Source organism: Lactuca sativa, chromosome 2 (genome assembly GCF_002870075.4).
Source record: "Lactuca sativa cultivar Salinas chromosome 2, Lsat_Salinas_v11, whole genome shotgun sequence".
NCBI lineage: Eukaryota > Viridiplantae > Streptophyta > Magnoliopsida > Asterales > Asteraceae > Lactuca > Lactuca sativa.
In genome coordinates this window covers 190,495,026-190,514,632 of record NC_056624.2, presented here as the reverse complement: position 1 = coordinate 190,514,632, position 19,607 = coordinate 190,495,026, and the positions used below count along the sequence as shown (strand labels likewise).

The following is a 19,607-nucleotide window of genomic DNA, read 5'->3' as shown; positions in this document are numbered from 1 at the left end:
GACTCGTCTTTATTTTGATTATTCATTTTTGGTGTCTTATAAACTATACACAAAACACACTTGTATTGAAATTAAATTATTAATGCAATGGATAATGTTGTTGCTTGTTTACTATTATACATTGTTGTGATACTATACATGACGTCCTCCGCCCCAGAACGTTTCCGCCATTCAGGTTTTGGGGTGTGACACAGACTTTAAGGACGAAGTCTAGTTCAAGTGGGGGGGGGATCCCGACTCCCAAGTATAAATTTTAAAGCTTTTATATTTATAATTATAGACCTACTTGATGAGTTGGCTGCCCCAACTCGTCGTGTAGAAACTAATAAAGCCGCGTGGATTCTAGAACCTACTCGACGAGTTGGAGGACCCAACTCGACGAGTTGAAGCTGGACATTAAAACCCTAATTTTTAGGGTTTGGACCCTATTTAAAGGACCTTAAGTCCTTCCTCCAGCCTCCTTACCATCTTTCATGTCTAAAGACAAACCCTAATCGAGCTCACCTCCTATTTTGAGTGTGTGTGAGGTTAAAGATGTGTGTTTAGTGCATTTCTTGAAGAGACTTGAAGATTGAGAAGCTTGGAACGAGAAGGAGCTTGTAGATCCAACATCTACTTTGTTTTGGCATTCATTTAAAGGTAAAAAGTCATTACCTTGAACATTATCTTGTTATATCTATCCATTCAAGAGTTTAGGGTCATTTCTAGCTTATTCTTGAGGCATTTCTGGTATTGAGCACCTTTTGAAGTGAGGAGTTCAGATCTAGATTCCTCTAGGCCTTCATGGACATAAACTTCTTGACTTTATCAAGATTTAGCCCTTTTCAATGCCCTAAACCTCTTCCTAAGGCTAGTTTAGGTGTTTTAGTCTCTTGAGGCCTTGCATGCACATAAAGTTAGCAACTTTACGTGGTAACTACACCCTAGGAGGCTAGATCTACAATTTAGAGCCTTTGTTTTGCTTAAAAGCGTCTGATTGGAAAAAGGGTTGAAGGAACTCGATGAGTTGCATAGCCAACTCGACGAGTTGGAAAGGGTTTACCTGCCTTCTGGATTCTGAGTGAATTCGACGAGTGGGTGAGATGACTCGGCGAGTTGGTTAGGGTTTTCCCGATCATCTGGATACTGCATGGACTCAACGAGTTGTTGGGTAACTCGACAAGTTGACTCGAGTTTTCACGGTTTCTGAGTTCTGAAGGAACTTGACGAGTCAGTAAGTTGCACTCGACGAGTTGGGTTAACACAGACTGTTGACTTTGATCGCTGACTTTGACCAAGTTTGACTTCTGAGGGTATTTTGGTAATTTGGGAATTTATGGAATTGGATCAATGGTGGTTATAGGTGTTTGAGTTTGGAGCCGTGTTTTGGGAGTTTGAACTTTTTCAGTTTAGTTCAGTTCGACATTGTGAGGTGAGTTCTTCTCACTATATCAACAGGGTCGAAGGCACCAATGTCGACCCTTCCTTTGGATTGTTATCCTGATTATTGCATAATGATATGCTTAGTGACCTGTTAGGTTGATATTGTGGTATATAAGATGATGCTATGTTTAGTGACCTGTTAGGTCGGTATCCTGGTATATAGGATGATGCTATGATTAGTGATCTGTTAGATCGGTTTGACTCTTTATACATGCTAGCATTTGTTATCTATGTGTTGATTGTATGCTTGGGGGTGGGTTGCGACTGAACTGCTTTGTGTTGTAGGCCAACATACCTAGGGCATCCCGGATAGACTGCAGGCCCAATGGGGCATACCAGTCAGGCCGAAGGCCCAGAGAACGGTCCAGACAGGTTGAAGGTTCGGTAGGGCGGACTAGGGATGTTATTCGGGTCAGAACCGAACCGAATCGACCCGAACCCGAAAACCGAATAAGGGTAATAGTATGAACCAAAAACCGAACCAAATAAGCAATACGGGTTCGGTTCGGTTCGGGTATTATTCGGTTCGGTTCGGTTCCGACCCGAATAACCCACATAACATGTACAAGATGATTAAGAAGTCGAATAACCCAAATAATCCAAATAACATTTAAAATATGATTATAAATATTGTATTTTGTATGAATTTTGTAGCTTATGATAAACACGAATAACATAGATAATACGGATTAACTATTATTGATATATAAAATGTAAAATCCAACCACCACAATCTTAAGATATATAGTTATTAAGCAACATATTAAACACTAAACATTAAACATCCAAAACACCCAAAAATCTATATATAAGTATATAAGTTAAACATTAAACCTTACGTGAGTATTTTGGGTAACGATTGATAGACAACAAGACCAAATAAGCAATCGTGCAAGGGGAAAAAATGTGACTTTTCATATTCGGTTCGGTCCTTTTGGACCGAATAAGCCCTTATTCGGGTAACCCGGATCGAATAACCCGAAAACCGAATAAGGCTTATATAGATACCCAAAAACCGAATCGAATTGCTTATTTGGGTCTAATTCGGTTCGGTTCGGGTTTTCGGGCCAAATTCTCATCCCTAGGGCGGACTAGACATGCTGAAGGTTATGAGAATGGGCCAGATAGACTGAAGGCCCGGTGAGGGTGATCCAGTCATACTGTAGACTCTATATGCATGTTGTTTGTTATGATATGGTTATGGTTTGTATGACGTTGGTATTTTGGGGGAAATCACTAAGTTTTGGGCTTACCTTTTTGGATTTTGTTTAAGATACTTCAGATGATCGCAGGAAGGCGAAGGTTGATCGTGCACCTCCTCGCATTTTATGATTTTGATTTTTGTGATACTCTAATATGAAACTATTTTGAAAATAATTTGTAATAAATAATGGTTTTTGAATGCTTGAAAAAGTTTTAGACTTTCATGGATTTTATGGATGTTACATTATCAATTCGTGGGGATGCGAATATGTGACTGTACACACGTCAACAATTTTATGAGTTGAGATTCCGCGATATATTCATTATAACTTTGCTTTATGGATCTCGATTTATGAACAAATGAATTTGTTTTAAATGTAACTTAACGAAATGAGTGTTTTTGTTAGTTTTAAAATGAAAAATTTATTCTGAAAATTGGGACGTTACATATGGGTTCATTTCTTATTTGAGATTGTTATTGTCAAAGTAAAGCGTTTGGTCGTAATCATCTAAACCTTTCTTTGTTTTTTCCATAACTTATGCATTTGATATCCAAAAATAGTTATTGTTTTCGTCTATGTTCTTTTATGCACATAAGAAAGGCTTTCAAATAACAAATTAAAGTTTATTAAAATCTTTGGTAGTTTTGTTTGTTTTGAGTTGATTTTGGGGGTTTGATTCAAGTATAATGATTTATTATAATTACTCAAAATGAATCAATTCTATGTATTTTCAATATATATTTTCATTGCATAACTTATTTTGATATGTGATCGATTGAAGACTTAGAAATTAAAAGTAGAAGTTAGTGACTCCATTAAGGTCACGACTTGTGTTGTTTCACTTAGATATTGTAATATGTATGATGTTAATTGATATTTCTTTCTCTCAACGTTTTCTTATCGGTGCCACACAATCAGTCACCATAAAACATGGTCAGAACTAACTGACGTGACTCCTTGGGGATCTCATTCTTTCATTCTACCATTACCGGTGACCATAAACAAGTTATGTTGACGTGTCAGTTGTTTACCGTTGCTTACCAATAGTGAGTGACCATGATAACTTCTCGCTTCTCTTTAATATTTTGTGTCACGATGGCAAGAGGGTCTCTCTGTCCAAATAGCCTTCTTACTCTCTTACTACTATTTCAACAATGGAAAATTAATAATCTTAGATTTATAAGCCCAAAATATTAGGGGTGAGCAAACCCAAACCAAGAAACCGAGAAACCGACGAAACCAAAACCGAAACCGAAGCAAAATCGACGGTTTGAGTTTGAATTTTTAAAAAGCCGAAAAATCGGGTTTGGTTTCGGTTTATACTCAGAAACCGACTCATTCAACCCGAGAAACCGACCCATACTTAAAACCGACAAACCTCCCCAAGAAATCGACCCATTCAACCCAAGAAACCGACCCATACTTGATTGTTTTTTGGTAGTAATAGACTATTTCGGACTTTGGTTGTAACTTGTAACAGAGTATTTGTTGTAAGACTCATGTTTTTTGAAATATTTAACTTAAATTTGATGTTTTTTGAAGTATTTAACTTGTTGCTTCATTTATGGAAAATGGGTTAAAACCCAAAACCCATGGGTTTAAACCCAGAACCCGTGAAGGTATGAGTTGAACCCAAGAAACCGAAAAACCGCCCAAACCGACCTTAGAACCCGAGAAACTAAACCGACCAGAAACCGATCCTATTGGGTTTTGAAAACCAGAAACCGACCACTTATGAATTGGGTTGGGTTTGGGTCCAAAACCGACTCATGCACAGCCCTACAAAATATAGTTAAATAGGTTAAGTAAAAATATACCTTTAACTTCAAATTTAAAAGTCAACCCGTAGTTCGTAAAGTCTAAATTCTACCTCTTTCAAATAGACATTTTATTTAATTATAATCACCAAATTTATTTGAAAGTTAATCTAATCGGTGAAAATAAAAAGTAAATCGACATTTTATTTAATTATAATCGCTTAATTTAATTGAAAGTTAATGTAATCGGTGAAAATTAAAAGTAAAGCCCAAAATTTTTAGGATTTTTTTTTTTGGAAAAATGTTTTTATTTTTCAAAAAAATGTTTCAGAAAATAGAGTTGAATTTTTATTTTCATTTTTCAATGAATTTTTTTGAAAATACGTTTGGTTGGAACCGATGTAGTTTTCATTTTCCATGTTAGAAAATTAGAAAAACTTTTGAAAAAAATCACTTTAAAATTACATATAATTTGGAAAAATTAAAATTTTCATTTTCTTAGATAACTTTGGAAAGCAGAACCAAACGCGTTTTTAAAATTTTCTTTTATTTTTCGAAAATTTTCTTGAAAAACTAAAAAAAATTCTGCAACCCAACTCACCTTAAGTTCGATATTGTAATGTTATAGTCCAGAGTAATTTCATAGCAAATAATGCATCAATTGTATATTAAGAAATTGTAAAAAGATTTATTACTTTTTTAACAATTTTTTAAAGAAAATTATTATATGTCTCATTTTCTCTATAACCAAACACCTTAACATAAACCTTTCTACGATGCACTAACGGTCGAGCTAATTGATATTAGGGGTGTAAACGAGCCGAGTCGAGCCGAATACTATCAAGCTCGAAGCTCGGCTCGACTAAAATACTCGAGCGCGAAACTCGGCTCGAACTCGACTTGAGCCTTGATTTTAAGCTCGAGCTCGAGCTCGTAAAATACTCGACAGTCTCGAGCTCGGCTCGGCTCGACTAATATTTTAAAAAAAATCAAAATCACTAAATTGAGTAAGAAATATTAAACATTCCACATGTAAATGTCCAAACTACCAAAAAAATCACTATTAATCATCGAATATCAATATAACATCAACCATATATGTCATAAATGAATAGTTATAAAAAAATGACATATATCTTATAAATGAACAATTATAAAGAAATGTCATATATTTAAATTACACTAAGCTCGACTAAGCTCGTGAGCCTTACGAGCTGAGTATTTTTGTACTCGAGCTCGGCTCGATAAGGTACTCGAGTAGCTCGAGCTCGAACTCGGCTCGATTACGGTCGAGTCGATTTCAAGTATTTTCCGAATCGGTCTCGAGTTTATCACGAGTTGGCTTGTCTCACTTACACCCCTAATTGATATTGCATATGCAACTTGTTTTTGTATTCAATTTAATCAATTAAAACAATACAATATATATAACATCTTTATTTATTCTGCTTAGGATACACACTCTCATTATTCCAAATCAACAAGTATGGTTCCACGAGTTACATCATCATACCCCAAAAAATGAAAAATAAAAATAAAAATTATAGTTGTCCAACTTGGTAAAAATGCTTCGCCTGTTTGGGCACAGGGGTCATTCCACCGAAATAAAAGTTGACTTTTTTATAAGGAGTACCGAGTTGACCTTGACCATAACCAGTAACAGTTTCCACATTTCCATTATTAACCTCTTCAATCTCGTCTGACCGTTGGATTTCATCGCCTTTGATGTAATCCAGTGTGAACGCTACCTACAGCCAAACAGCCAACAAAACTTTCAGAGTACAACTCTCATAGCTAAGCCATAGTCATATGTACAAGTCAGTTATGCATTTACCTCATCCATTGGTAATCTTATATGTGGATCATCGCATAGACAATTCGCTGCGACTTGTACTATACTCATGAATTGATCGTTGTGATACGCAATTCCAGGATCAATCAACTCAGAATATTTCCTTTCTGTTACAAGTGGAATAGCCTGAAGCATAGAATAACGTACAAATTAATAAAGCATGATATTTTTTACAATTTTTAGTTGCATATTACAACAAAAATAACATTTAATATGAATAAAAGATACCCAATTTAGAAAATTTTGGCCTTTGAGTCGTGTATCTGTGGGACTTCGACCTGTAATAAGCTCCAATAAAACGACTCCAAATGCAAAAACATCTGTTTTCCTAGTGGCTTTTCCTCTTTCTGTATATTCTGGTGCCACGTAACCGAATGTACCTATTATAAAGTGATCATTTTGTGGCTCTTTTTCCATTCTTGCTAGCCCAAACCCTGCAATCTAATATCGAGTTTTGTACCATGTGCATTAGAAGTTGTAATGCATTAGCAATTTAGCATTATTACATAGCTTAACAAAAAGTCAACAACTTACTAGAGGTTCAAAGTCATGTGTCAAGAATATGTTCTTCGGCCTTACATCACCATGGATTATGTTATTCTCATGTAAATGACACAACCCTTTAGATGCACCAATTGCAATTTTTATCCTTTCACCCCACGTTAATGGTCTAGCGCTTTGATCTATTTTACCATATTAACATATATATAAGTTCACAAAAATGACAAAATATAAAGTTTTTATACAATAATAAGATCTTACGTGACAAATGTTGATCAAGTGAACCATTGCATGCGAATTCGAAGACAAGTAGTCTCACGTTTTTCTCTAAACAAGTTCCTAACAACATGATCACATTCTCGTTTCTTGTTTTTTCAAGTGCTTGCATTTCCGACTTGTATTTTCTAACATCTTTTTGTTCTTTAACGATGACATTGAGTTTAGTGTCTTTCAAGGTTCCATAAAAAACGGCTTCGTTTTCACCTCGATAGATCAAAGTTTCAGATGAAAATCGGTTTGTGGCATCGATGAGCTCTGAATAGAGGAAGTTTCTAGTTTTCCACAAACTTGTCGGCCTTGTGCTGTTGCAAGTTGTACATTTCTTCTGATCAACTTGTACTATCAGTAGTGTTTCAGTTTGAGGAGACTTCTCTTGTTCTTGTTCTTCCCCAAATGCTTCTAGAAGAGTTGATAGTTGTACTTTGTCGTCATTATTATTCCCGATGCTTAGTAAACCGTCACTAATGCTAGTTCTTGTGCTCGCGGAACTTGCATCTGTTCAATTAATTTCTTTAAATAACAAATCAGTTATAGTTCTAAAAAATACGACAAAATTATTATTTATTATTTATTAATTTATTAATATTTTAGGTCTTTTGGAAATATATAGTTACGTGAGGAATCAAATTCGATGCTGAATAAATCTTCATCGTTTTGTGGTTGCTTGGTCGAAATTTTGTGGTCGACTGGTAACATATCACCATATGACAGAGGCATTCTCGGACTTTGAGCCATTGACAGCTTTGGTCCTCGTATTTTTATTATATCGTCATTGTGCTTCATTCTTGATATCCCACATGAAAGCTTCTCTAGGAAATACTTTCTGTCTCTCTTCATTCTCCTAATAAACGTTACCACTTCTAAATAATGAATCTTTTTGACACGTTAAATCATATGATTAACTTTTCAGATATTCATGATTTATTTTACATTAAAAAAGTTGCCGATTTACCTATCAAGAATTATCCATGTTGCATCAAATTTCTTGATTGCTTCTACGGCTGCATTCTTGGGTATAGGCCCAGTCACCAATTCGATCTTGAAATTGATCTGAAAACATATGATACAATTTAATAATTCATAAAGAAACATCTTTTAATGAAAAGGACCAGATTACCCTTAGATTTACCTTTTGCATTTCATATAGTGTTGAGAGTTGAACAAGTTCCAAATTGTCCTCGTGCTCTTTCTTCTTCCTAGCAACTTCCTCATCGATAGCCTTTTGGTTTGCTCCTCCAAACATCGAACTATCCACTCGGATTTTGTAACCCACTACAAATACAATTACAAAGATTTGTAAAAGGGTATTTTAGTCTTTTCAACAAAATCCCAAAACCAGATAATTTACAGACATACTGGGATGGTGGATTTGATGAAGAACAGAAAGAAAAACAAACATATCGCCATCCTTCAATTCAAATCCATCAAGAATCCATCTAACAGCATTCATTCGGACACCTCCGGAGGCATCGTGAACCAACACCACCTTTTGACTCGGACTTTGACCTTCCATTGAAACCTTCCTAGGGTTCTACTGTTCTACAAACAAATAGTAATAATAAAAACAACCAATGTGCAAGAAGTAAAACATAAGGTACAAGTCATAGATGCAATCTCTAATATGGTGAGAGAAAAAAAAAGGAGAGAAAATAAATGAGTTCTTGTGGTTATAAATACTAACAGAATGGATGTTGGTGATTTCTGAGAACATGGTTATTGTTTGAATTAACGTTGGGTTTACCTAAGTTTTTTTCTTGTTAATTGTTTTGATTTTTGTTCTTAGGATACATAAAAATTTGTCTTTTTTAATTTATATGATTCCCTAGAGATTGGAGTCATCAAATATCACTATCAAACATGGTATAATTTGGTAAGTATGTTTTTTGGTACCTTGTTAAGTTTGATTTTATATGCAAAATCAGATACGATGGCAAAAAATGATGATCATTTTCTTCGTAAATAGATAAAGTGATGATTTCTATTTTGACATCCCTTGTGAAGTTCTATTTTTTGTTTTTATATATTTGATTTAAAATCGATATATAATTTAAAATGAATTAAGTATAAGATTGTCAATCACAAATGAAATTCGTTAAAAACTATAAAGTATATGCCTCATGAACATAGATACTTTTTTTTTTTTTTTTTTTTTTTTTTGCTAAAAAACTAAATTAGTACTAAAGGAGTAGAGGTGATCAAATGTGGGCCTTGATGGAGGCATTGCGCCTTGAACGGGCTATACCCAGGCCTGGACCAAAAACCCAATGTATACCCAGTCATTATAAACTGTTAGTTACGGGTCATAAGAGGTTATAAAGTTTGAGATTTTTGGCCGTGTTTTAAAAGTCTATAAAGTTCGGGATTTTTGTTGACGTGGCAGTCTAATAAAAAGAAATAGAAAGAATGCCTATAATAAGGCTCGAGTTCAAGATCTTTTGGACGTATGCATGTGTCTTACCAATAAACCAAAAAGTATTCTTTGTATTTAACGTTACTTTAATTAAAAAAGTGTATATAATTTATCATATTTATAAGTTAGAATTAGTCTATTTAGATAACAAGATGTCTAACAATATGTTTATTACAAGAATATAAACAAGAAGATTTTGGATTCAATCAAGGCATATATTAACTCGCTGTTCTAAAAAAAACAGACCATACTTCAACTATATTTTTGTAATTAATGCAATATATATATCAACATATATACATTACGTTAACTTTTTAACTGACATGTAGACATTGTGGGAAAAATGTCATAAAATGATTAACAATAAAACAATTTTGCTTCAAGTAACTAAACTTTTAATTGTATTAAAATTGACTTTATTTGATTTTATTATACCATTGCTCACATTTTTTTACTTGTTATCCCATTTTCATACACACATGGACTACATGTTAGAAAATAAGAGAAAAAAATAGTCACTTCGTTTTCTTTTTAAACTTAAAAACAAGACAAAACTTCAAAAATGGTCCATGTGGTTTCTGAAAATATCAAGTTTAGTCTCTAATTTCAAAAAACCTCACAGACGGTCCCTGTGGTTTCAAAACCTTTAACAAATGATCCTTTTCGCTAACTCCGTTAGCTTTTGATCATTAAGTGAAGGGCATTTCTGTTATTTCACTATTACAGAGACCATTTATGAAGTTTTGCCTTATTTAAAAAAAATAAAAAATATAATTATTTAATATAGAACGGTCCCTCTCTCTCTCTCTCTCTCCCTCTCTCTCTCTCTCTCTCTCCCTCTCTCTCTCCTTTTTTTATATTCAAAGAGATATTTCTTAGCTTTTTACCCTTCAATTTTTTACTTTTTCTTTTGTGTTTGGTGTTGGTGTCGGTGTTGTGTTTCTTCCTCTTCAACTCAACTTCCTGATCTCTCTCTTAGCATCAGCCTTCCTAACACTTCCTCTTTGTCCTCTTCAATTCACAGTGATAATATTGACTCATCATCCAAATCAAATACTTTGCAACAACCTACTTACACTGACCTCTCCTTTATAAACCCATCAAGAAATCTTGCAACCAGTTTATTAGCTCAAAGAGATCAAGACAACCCACAGAATCCTTTCCTTCCTCACCCTCATCATATCTATAATCAACACCCAAACAGTGGTAACCATCACCTTGAATCACTTGAGCCTTTCACTGCTTGATGTATCGGACTGCTGGAGATCCATTAAAGAGATTTCAGTGTATCACAACCATCTATTTCCCTTTTTACCTAATTTGGATCATTCTAATTCTCTTGAGAAAGATGAAGCCCTTTCCAGCACCAATGAAGTGGAAGCTTCTTCTAAAGCTAATGAAGTCGTCGAACGTTCGGAAAACCTCGTCGAGGATAGCGATGATTTGTTTGTCACTGAATTTTACCCTAGGGTTTACAGCGACAACAGACATCTCTTCTCTGTTGAAGCCACTATCTCTGCTAAAATCAAATTGCTAAAAAATTCTTCTCACCTTCTTCGATCTACTCCATCTCGTCGTCATTTTTGTAGGTTAAATTAATAAAAACGAATTTTTTTTACCAAATCGAAACGGGTTGGAAGTGGTTCAAGAGAGAAACAACCACAACCCAAAAAATTGGATCGATATTTGGGATTCAAACATGGGGCATTTATAATAAAATTCCTGTAAATTACATGTGGAAACTAATTAGATATCGAGAATTCACATTTGCGCCTCAAGTCCATCCTAAAGTTCATGTAATCATCTTGCCCTCTAAAATGGTAAAGAACATATGGCTTCATATTTTTGCAAATGAGAGAGATAGAGAGATGTGGGACCCTTGCATATTAAATATTATTATTATTATTATTTTAAAAAAAAGTAAGCGAAAACCTCATAAATGGTCCCTGGGTAGTGAAATGACGAAAATGCCCTCCACTTAACGGACAAATACTGACGGAGCTAGCCATAAGGACCAAATATTAAAAGTTTTGAAACCACAAGGACCATTTGTGAGGTTTTTTGAAATTTAGGACTAAACTTGATATTTTCAAAAACCATAGGGACCATTTTTGAAGTTTTGTCTAAAAACAAATACGAATCTCCATATCGCCTCTTTCACCTTATTTATTTTCTTCAACACTTCAAAACCCACATCACATACTTCAACCTGAAGCCCTTTGTCCCAACGTCGTCATCCTCATATTTTCTTGAAGCCGAATGTCAATATAACCCTTCAATCTCGATGCTAGAAAAACATATATCGTTTTTTTAACATATAAAAGTCATGTCAGTGGCGTAGCCAAGATTTTGTTGTAGGGTATGCTAAAGAATTTACAAAATATGAACAAGTAGCAAAATAGTTTAAATGGTAACAAAATGTAGCAATGTATGATTTTAAAGTAAATTGTTTGTTTAAATTGAAAATAATTGATTAATTAAGATAACCTAAAAAATATTACTATATGAACCTGATGAATGATGAATTCACTATGAAGATTGAAATGCAATTTGATCTATTCAAAAAAATTTGTCTCAATTATTTAATCGACGTGCCTCAACAAGTGAATTATTTCATTCATTATAAATTTTAGTTTTGAATGAGGTGGATCATGTCACAATTCACAGCCTTAGTATTTTTTATACAAAAGAAATATAAATTCTCTCTCTCTCTCTCTCTCTCTCTATATATATATATATATATATATATATATATATATATATTTCAATTCAAAGTATGTTGCTTTGAAGCTTTCTATAACATTGCAAGTCTAATAGCACATTTCAGAGTATGTTGCTATAAACAGTTGTATTCGGAGTTACATACAAAAGGTTCACATATATAATAGAAAAAAGTGACCATTGTTTACCAACAATATACAACCAAAGATGTATAAACCATACGTCTATTTTAGGTCCACATGTTTCGCGATTGACCTCCCTTCTCCGTCTTTGTTGTAAATAGGTTAGGCGAGCTTATCGAGCATTATCCTTTTTGTAACATCCCAAAATTTAAGACCAAAAATTTTCATTTTTAAATTAATAATTATAAAACCATTTGTCTGAAAACATCCATAGTATCAACTCATATCAAAACAATTGTATCAATAGTCAAAACATGTCAAGATAAAACAATATCAGAGTAAAACTCCCAGAGATCTCATGTGCGGAGAATGTAGTGTGATGCGTTGCGATCATGCTGGCTTCTTTCCCTTTGAAGAGGAAGTACCTGAAACCAAAACTGAAAACTGCTAGCACAAAGCTTAGTGAGTTTCCTCATCATACCACACAATCACATACTGCCAGGCATATCTGGGTGTCTGGCCTACCTTGTCAAACATATCTGGGTGCCCGACCTACCCTATCAAGCATATCTGGGTGCTCGACCTACCATGTCAAGAAAATATGGGTGCTCGACCTACCTTGCCAGACATATCTTAATGCCCGACCTACCTTCCTGTTTATCTCAACCGGTTACGAGGACTATTTCATCCTTACCACTACCACATAATACAATGCATAAACATATTGTTAGGCATACATGGGGTGCCCGACCTACCTTCCGGTTTATCTCAACTGGTTTCGAAGACTATTTCACCCTTCCTACCACTATCACATAATATCATAGCATACTAGCACATAAAGCATATCAAATAGTGGCATATCAGACAATCATCTCTACTATAATCAGCTACTAGTGGGCCGACATTGGTGCCTTCGACCCACTTCTACTGGAAGGTAACTCACCTCAATTGTTGTAAAGTAGTCGGACTGTCCCTGGCTCTGAAATCACCCCACTCAAACTCCTACACATAAAAGATTTCCTTTAATTACCCTTTCATACTCATAACCCTTAAGGGTCAACTTTGGTTAAAGTCAGAGTCAAAGTCAACATTTTGGTCAAAGTCAACATCCGAGTTGACTCAACTCACAGAGTTCCATAATCATAAAACTCTGAAACTGCGATCCAACTCGTCGAGTTCTTTCATGAACTCGTCGAGTTCCTCCCTATCAACAGAACCGAGACTTCTCAAATCAAACCCTAAAAGTCAACCACTTCGTATCATAAGTTAATGTCATCATTTCTTATTTTTAAGAAATTTAAAGTTCGTTTGATTATTTTAATATTATTTTTAAAATGAACGGGTGAAAGAAAGTGTCGTCTTGGGTTTTGAATTTAAAAACCGCAAACACCTCGCGTCTCAGAAATTCCCGACCAAACTTTTATGTTTTGGTTGAAAAATCACCCAAAAATCATGAACTCATACTTATGTATGATTTTACTCCGCAAAAAAAAAACTAGCCATTTGTGTTTACTCCCCATTTTCTAAAAGAGTAAACTCCAAAAGAGTAAACTCCAAACTCTCTCAAGTATCATCCTAGTTTTTGTTCTAGATCTTCAAACTAGTAAGTGTTCTAACCCTTTCAAGTTAGTATATCACTTAATCTAGTGATTGTACATCCTTTAATCCATTCATTTATGTGTTTTGACTAGTTTTTCCAAAACACCAAGAACACCAAGAACACACACTAGTGTTTTTGGACTTAAAGTTCATTTCAAGCTTCCACAATGTAAGTACTCCTATCCTAGAGTCATTTTAAGCTAGCTATACATGTTTATACCAAGGAAAAGTACCAAGAACACCAAGAACAAGGTTTTCACGGTTTTGGGAGGCTCCCAAAACCGTAAACACCAAATATAGTGCCTTAGGTGCTTTAGGGTGTCTAGATGCTTCACAATGCCTTAGGGACTTGTTTAGATCCATACTTGATGAGTGTATCACACAAAAAGCACCAAAATCATATATTTTTATGTATTTACGGTTTGGGGATCTCCCAAAACCGTAAACACCTCAAATGTTGTGTAAATGTCCCATAAATGGCCCATGGTTGTTCCTTATGGCTAGAATCTAACCTAGACTAGTGCCATGTTTGAGCTAAGGACTTGAAAACCGCCAAATACGAAACTTAGGAGTTTAAGGTAGTAAACTCATGAGTTTAAGGTAGTAAACTCATGGAGAAATGGCCCTTAGACCGTAAACTCCATTTAGGAGTGTTTTGATGCCACACAACACTTCCTAAGGCTAAATCATGAAGTAGGAATGCTTGGAATAGCTTAGAAGACTTCAAACCAACACATGGTCATAAAGTGTAGAGTTTACGACCGTAAACCCTTGAGTTTACTATCGTAAACTCCTTGGGTAATGGTCATGAAAACCGTAAACTCCAAGGGAGTTTACCCTTGAACCCCAAACACACTAGCCTTTCCTTACAACACTTAGATGCAACCCTTGAGACTTGTAACACTTGTATAAAGTGTTTAGCGTGTACTAGAGTGTCTTAACTTTGTTTATTAGTTGTTTAAATACTAATTGTGTATATACATATATCCTTATATGTTATTAGGATCTTTGTGCGTGTCTAAGTCTTCACTTGACACCGAGCACTTATCTGACACTTCCTTCCGATCCACTTACTACAGGTGAGTTCATACCCTATTAATCAATGTTTTAACTATTTTTAAATGTTTATGGGGGGGATACAAGTAGAACTATGCTAATTATTATATCAATCACATGTGATTAATAAGCAGCATTCAAATGATTGGCTACTCATTAGCCGTTTTACCAAACAATTTCCTTCAAAATGTTTTCATAAACATTTTATATGTTTAAAACTCCTTATTAAACTGTTCATTTTACTCCGTATGTTACATTTCAAACTTATTTACAATTGTGTTTCAAACAAATGTTTTCTTATACTTAAATTGTTTTATCAAACCCATGCCTTCAAACCGTTTTATAGATTGACATCAAGTCGATCTTTTCTTAAGATAATAATTATGTTCAAAGGTTTTACAAAACTTATTTATGCTTTTATATTATAAATTGCATGCCTCTATATGTATAGTTATATAAGAAATGTTTAAAAGACTTAGGAAGGCTATCCACCCTATTTCCTTTTCGCGCTTGAGATGTGGTCTGGTGGGATATCGGGTACTCATCCGAAGGTCGTTTAAATATTAGTTATATAACATATGTACATATATAGTCATAAAGGCCCTTCCAGTTCATCCCATGCCCTTGGGTAGCAAAGGTATACATCCATGTCCATACGTACCAGTTAGATTACTAGTAAACTACCATATGGGTAGTTTAGGAAGATACTAGAACTATTACTAGAATGCGATATCATACAATGAGTCAGTTCATTCATGAGTCAATACTTGCTAGATAGAGAGAACATACATTACTATGAGAACATATACATTACATTACTATGAGTACATATACAACTATACTAGGAGAAGAACATATACAATTATACTAGAGGAAAAACATATACAACTATACTAGAGGAAGAACGTATACAACTATACTAGAGGAAGAACATATACAACTATACTAGAGGAAGAACATATACAACTATATTAGAAAGAGAACATATACAACTATACTAGAGGAAGAACATATACAACTATACTAGAAAGAGAACATATACAACTATACTAGAAGGAGAACATATACAACTATACTAGAACGAGTAACATTACATTACATATACATGAATACGTTAACCATTGTGATCTGAATCGGAGCATGACTTCAATGTCATGGCCCGTGTTGTAGCCAGAGTCTCTTGAAGGGATAGCGTGAGTTTTCATATAGATCTATACTGGATTGACTACCCTACACCTTGCTGCTAGCTACAGCCGGACCTGCAGATCTGCGGGTGCCAAACGTCAGTTTTTTTACGACCTAACTTTTGTCGTTGTTACCAGTCGATAGTATGGTACAATTAATCACATGATACCTTAATAAAAATCCGGTTTAAGGTAGTTAGTATAGCAGTAGTTCCTATAATACAACACTACAGTACTACATTAATTTCCCCTTTTCATATATTTAGTGATCATTTCACTTAAACATTAAATGTAAAAACTATATTTTGTTAATGATAGTTACATTTGGGAAAATTACACACTTTTACAAGAAACGAACATTTAGAACAGTTAAGTCTTGGTAGAAGACTACATTGAGAACAGTTAGGTCTTGGTAGAAGACACCCTTTATATAATAGTAGGAATCATAGGGATTTCTAGGGTTTTTCAAACGTTTACAATTGTTTTACAAACATTTTTACACTTACCGTTCATATACATTTTCCATACTTACAGTTCATATACATTTTCAATACTTACAATTCATATACATACAAATTCTTACATACAAATTAAGACACTAAAATACTTATGATCTCACCAGCTTCAAAGCTGATACTCGCTTTCAAAATTACTTGTATCCTCAGGTCATCATAGACAGGTATCGATGCAAGGTTTAGGGAAGATGGAGCTCGTTCAAGACTCATCTTTCATTTTGATTTATGCTTTAGTGTTTATCAAAATTTGACAGAACACACTTGTAAAATAATTATATTATTAATGCAATGGATGATGTTGTTGCTTGTTTACTACTTTTCATTGTTGTGATACTGTACATGAGGCCCTCCGCCCCAGAACGTTTCCGCCGTTCATGGTTTTGGGGTGTGATAGAGTGGTATCAGAGCATTATTTATAGTGAATTAAGTATATCAATCCATAAAAGATATACTAACTATAAATACATAAGGGATTAAAAGTACTCTGACCAAGAATTTATACTTTAAATAATAAAATATTTAATAAAGTATACGTGCCTGCATTCATACTAAGATCAGTGTCACTAGGACAGTACAAAAGAATTACGATTGTTGGGCAACACAGGTGGGCTTAGAGACATATGGTCAAAACCGGGAAGATATAGCCTGATCACCTATATTATCCGGGGGTTGACTAGCATGTGCCTAAGTTTAATTGTGTGGTTGCAACAAGTCTCAAATTTTACCAACCCCACCACAATGAGAACAGTAGAACATAACATTAAACTTAAAATACTATAGGAGTATTTGGTGTTACTATAAGTACGTTATACTTGAGAACTAAAACGGGATCTTCATTACTAAGTTGATAGTTGCTAAGTGGATACACTAAGGCTATATGTAATTAGGATGTTATAGAATTAGAATCTGTGAAAATTTTACTTTACCCCTATTCTGTGTGAATTTGGAGTTAAGGTCACATATTCGAAGGCCTATCATGTTTCGATTACATATAACTGGTATGCACTTCACAAATAGCGATGTAACTAATGAAGATTTTCCAAATAATTATCTAGATAGTTCGTCTAATAATTATTTTCTTACCCCAAATTCTCGCGTAGATAACATGGCTGGACTCCATCCCCACGACAACCAATATCTTCCGAACGAAGTCATAGTTGGTTGGTTTGGAGAAGAACCAGAGAATGATCATCCTATCCCTTTGAATGATCACCATGATGAAGACCTTTCAGACGATGCTAACTCCGAACCCGAGGTTGAGAACCTACACCAAGCAACTCCCTTTCCAATTCCTAACCCTCGTCCGACTTTTCATGGCCTGACGCCTGAGTGGGTGGAATGTTTGGAGACATGGAGCCAAGGACAAGATCAGCCCATGCCATTTAATGGTGACCGAAGCTTTTATGACCTAAGCGATGGGGGCTCAGCAGACAAAACCCTGCCAATCTTGGTCCGCAGAGTGGCCCGAAATGAGATTCAAGGCAGGACAACCCTACATCAGATCACTGAGGTTGTCGCCGATGCGAGAATGCATACCCTCCGCACCATTCGTCTAGAAGATGCCCGCGAGGGATCAGAGAGAAACCATGAAACCCTGCTTCAAGCACTAGCTAAATCACGAGCCGAAGTCATAGAGCTCCGAGTACGCCAGAGGGTGTACGAAAGACACCCGCTTGATATGGAATGTCAACTGGCTGAACTGAGAGTTCACCAGAGGGATGACTGTCGCCAGTAGTAGACGTTTTACTTTATTTTCCTTGTTAAGAGGAATTGTTTTTTTGTCTATGCCCGATGTGGCATTTTCTATGAAATTATCTTGTACTGTAAGTACTTTTGGTTAGGTCTTTATGCTATCAAGAACTATCTTCTCTAGATATGATGTAAGACGTTTTGCAAGGTCATTTTCCTGAATCTTTACGTCGTGAATATCAAAGATATTGACAGCCGACTAACTTCTGTGTCATTTCCTTTATTCAAGTACTCTCATCATACTTTCATTTGAGTCTATCTGAAACATGCTTTAGTCAACTCATTAGACTATAGTAATTTAACTCCAGAGACATTTCCAAGTCTCTTTCAGTGGTTGGATCTTGTTATTCACCAACCCAAGATACCTCGGCTTGAACGACAAACGACTTGAGACCATTCTACGAACATACTTCCATTCCATTACTAGGACTGCATCATAGGGATGTAGGTCAACTCTTCATGAACACACCTCCACTTAGTACTAGGACTGCATCATAGGGATGTTAGTCAAACTTTTGAGAACATAGTCTTACTCTTTACTCGAACAGTCGAAGTACCTCTAGGGTCAACCAAAATCGCTCACAAAATCCTTATCTTTCGTGTTACAGAATCATGTCGTCATCCGGAAGCAATCAGTCGAACAGCGAAACCTCTGCCTTTCCTATGGACGCCGCTACCTTCCAAACAGCAGTTACAGCTGTCGTGATGGCTGCCATAACCGCTGTCCTTGCACACCGTAGCGCTATCAGCACAATCAATGCTGATGATGGGATTGAAGTTTCCGATCGTGGTATCCATCCAGGAAATCGCCAAACAGTAACAGTCACAGGCTCGCAAAGCCGAAAGACAGAGAACAAGAAACGCAGGCGTCAAGCCCAGATAGAACGCAAGAAGTCCCAAAAACTTGACATGCAACCACAGCAGGTGGAAACCCCTGCCATCCCCGTATGGAGCAGACCATATAAAGGAACACTCCCGAAGTGTGACAGGTGCAACTACCACCACGAGGGAATTTGCCGAGCCTTGCAATGCGTTAATTGCAACAATATGGGGCACATTGCTCGTTTCTGTAGAATTACCTCCACCACTGGAGCAAACCTAGTTTGTTATAATTGTGGTGAGTTTGGGCACTATAAGAGAGATTGCCCGAAAAAGGAAATCAAGGAAAGAACTCGCGTCCCCGTAACTCCTACTCGACACCTCACTTCCACCACCAATGTTGGTGTTGTCCATAT

The 19,607-nt window shown here is 35.5% G+C and overlaps 2 protein-coding genes across 2 annotated transcripts; both read right to left on the bottom strand.

Moving 5' to 3' along the window:
- Nucleotides 1-6,311: 6,311 nt before the first annotated feature.
- On the bottom strand, nucleotides 6,312-7,519 carry LOC128132102 (receptor-like serine/threonine-protein kinase At1g78530). The gene is made up of 3 exons (XM_052768140.1): nucleotides 6,999-7,519; nucleotides 6,771-6,919; nucleotides 6,312-6,677 (listed from the first exon to the last, which is right to left on the bottom strand). Exons 1-3 carry the CDS (start codon nucleotides 7,123-7,125, stop codon nucleotides 6,387-6,389), a joined length of 567 nt encoding a protein of 188 aa, XP_052624100.1. The 5' UTR covers nucleotides 7,126-7,519; the 3' UTR covers nucleotides 6,312-6,386.
- On the bottom strand, nucleotides 7,289-8,624 carry LOC111901512 (uncharacterized). The gene is made up of 6 exons (XM_052769015.1): nucleotides 8,373-8,624; nucleotides 8,146-8,288; nucleotides 7,969-8,066; nucleotides 7,631-7,857; nucleotides 7,438-7,511; nucleotides 7,289-7,318 (listed from the first exon to the last, which is right to left on the bottom strand). The coding sequence occupies exons 1-6, from the start codon at nucleotides 8,527-8,529 to the stop codon at nucleotides 7,289-7,291; spliced, it is 729 nt and encodes a 242-aa protein (XP_052624975.1). The 5' UTR covers nucleotides 8,530-8,624.
- Between the last annotated feature and the right edge of the window lie 10,983 nt (nucleotides 8,625-19,607).

Coding starts and splice junctions, on each gene's coding strand:
- LOC111901512 (XM_052769015.1), bottom strand. CDS start 8,529: ATGGAAGGTCAAAGTCCGAGTCAAAAGGTGGTGTTGGTTCACGATGCC. Junction 8,067..8,145: donor CACTATATGAAATGCAAAAG/GTAAATCTAAGG, acceptor ATATGTTTTCAG/ATCAATTTCAAGATCGAATT. Junction 7,319..7,437: donor GGAATAATAATGACGACAAA/GTACAACTATCA, acceptor AACTTGCAACAG/CACAAGGCCGACAAGTTTGT.
- LOC128132102 (XM_052768140.1), bottom strand. CDS start 7,125: ATGCAAGCACTTGAAAAAACAAGAAACGAGAATGTGATCATGTTGTTA. Junction 6,920..6,998: donor ACTTGATCAACATTTGTCAC/GTAAGATCTTAT, acceptor ATGGTAAAATAG/ATCAAAGCGCTAGACCATTA. Junction 6,678..6,770: donor CACATGACTTTGAACCTCTA/GTAAGTTGTTGA, acceptor ACTCGATATTAG/ATTGCAGGGTTTGGGCTAGC.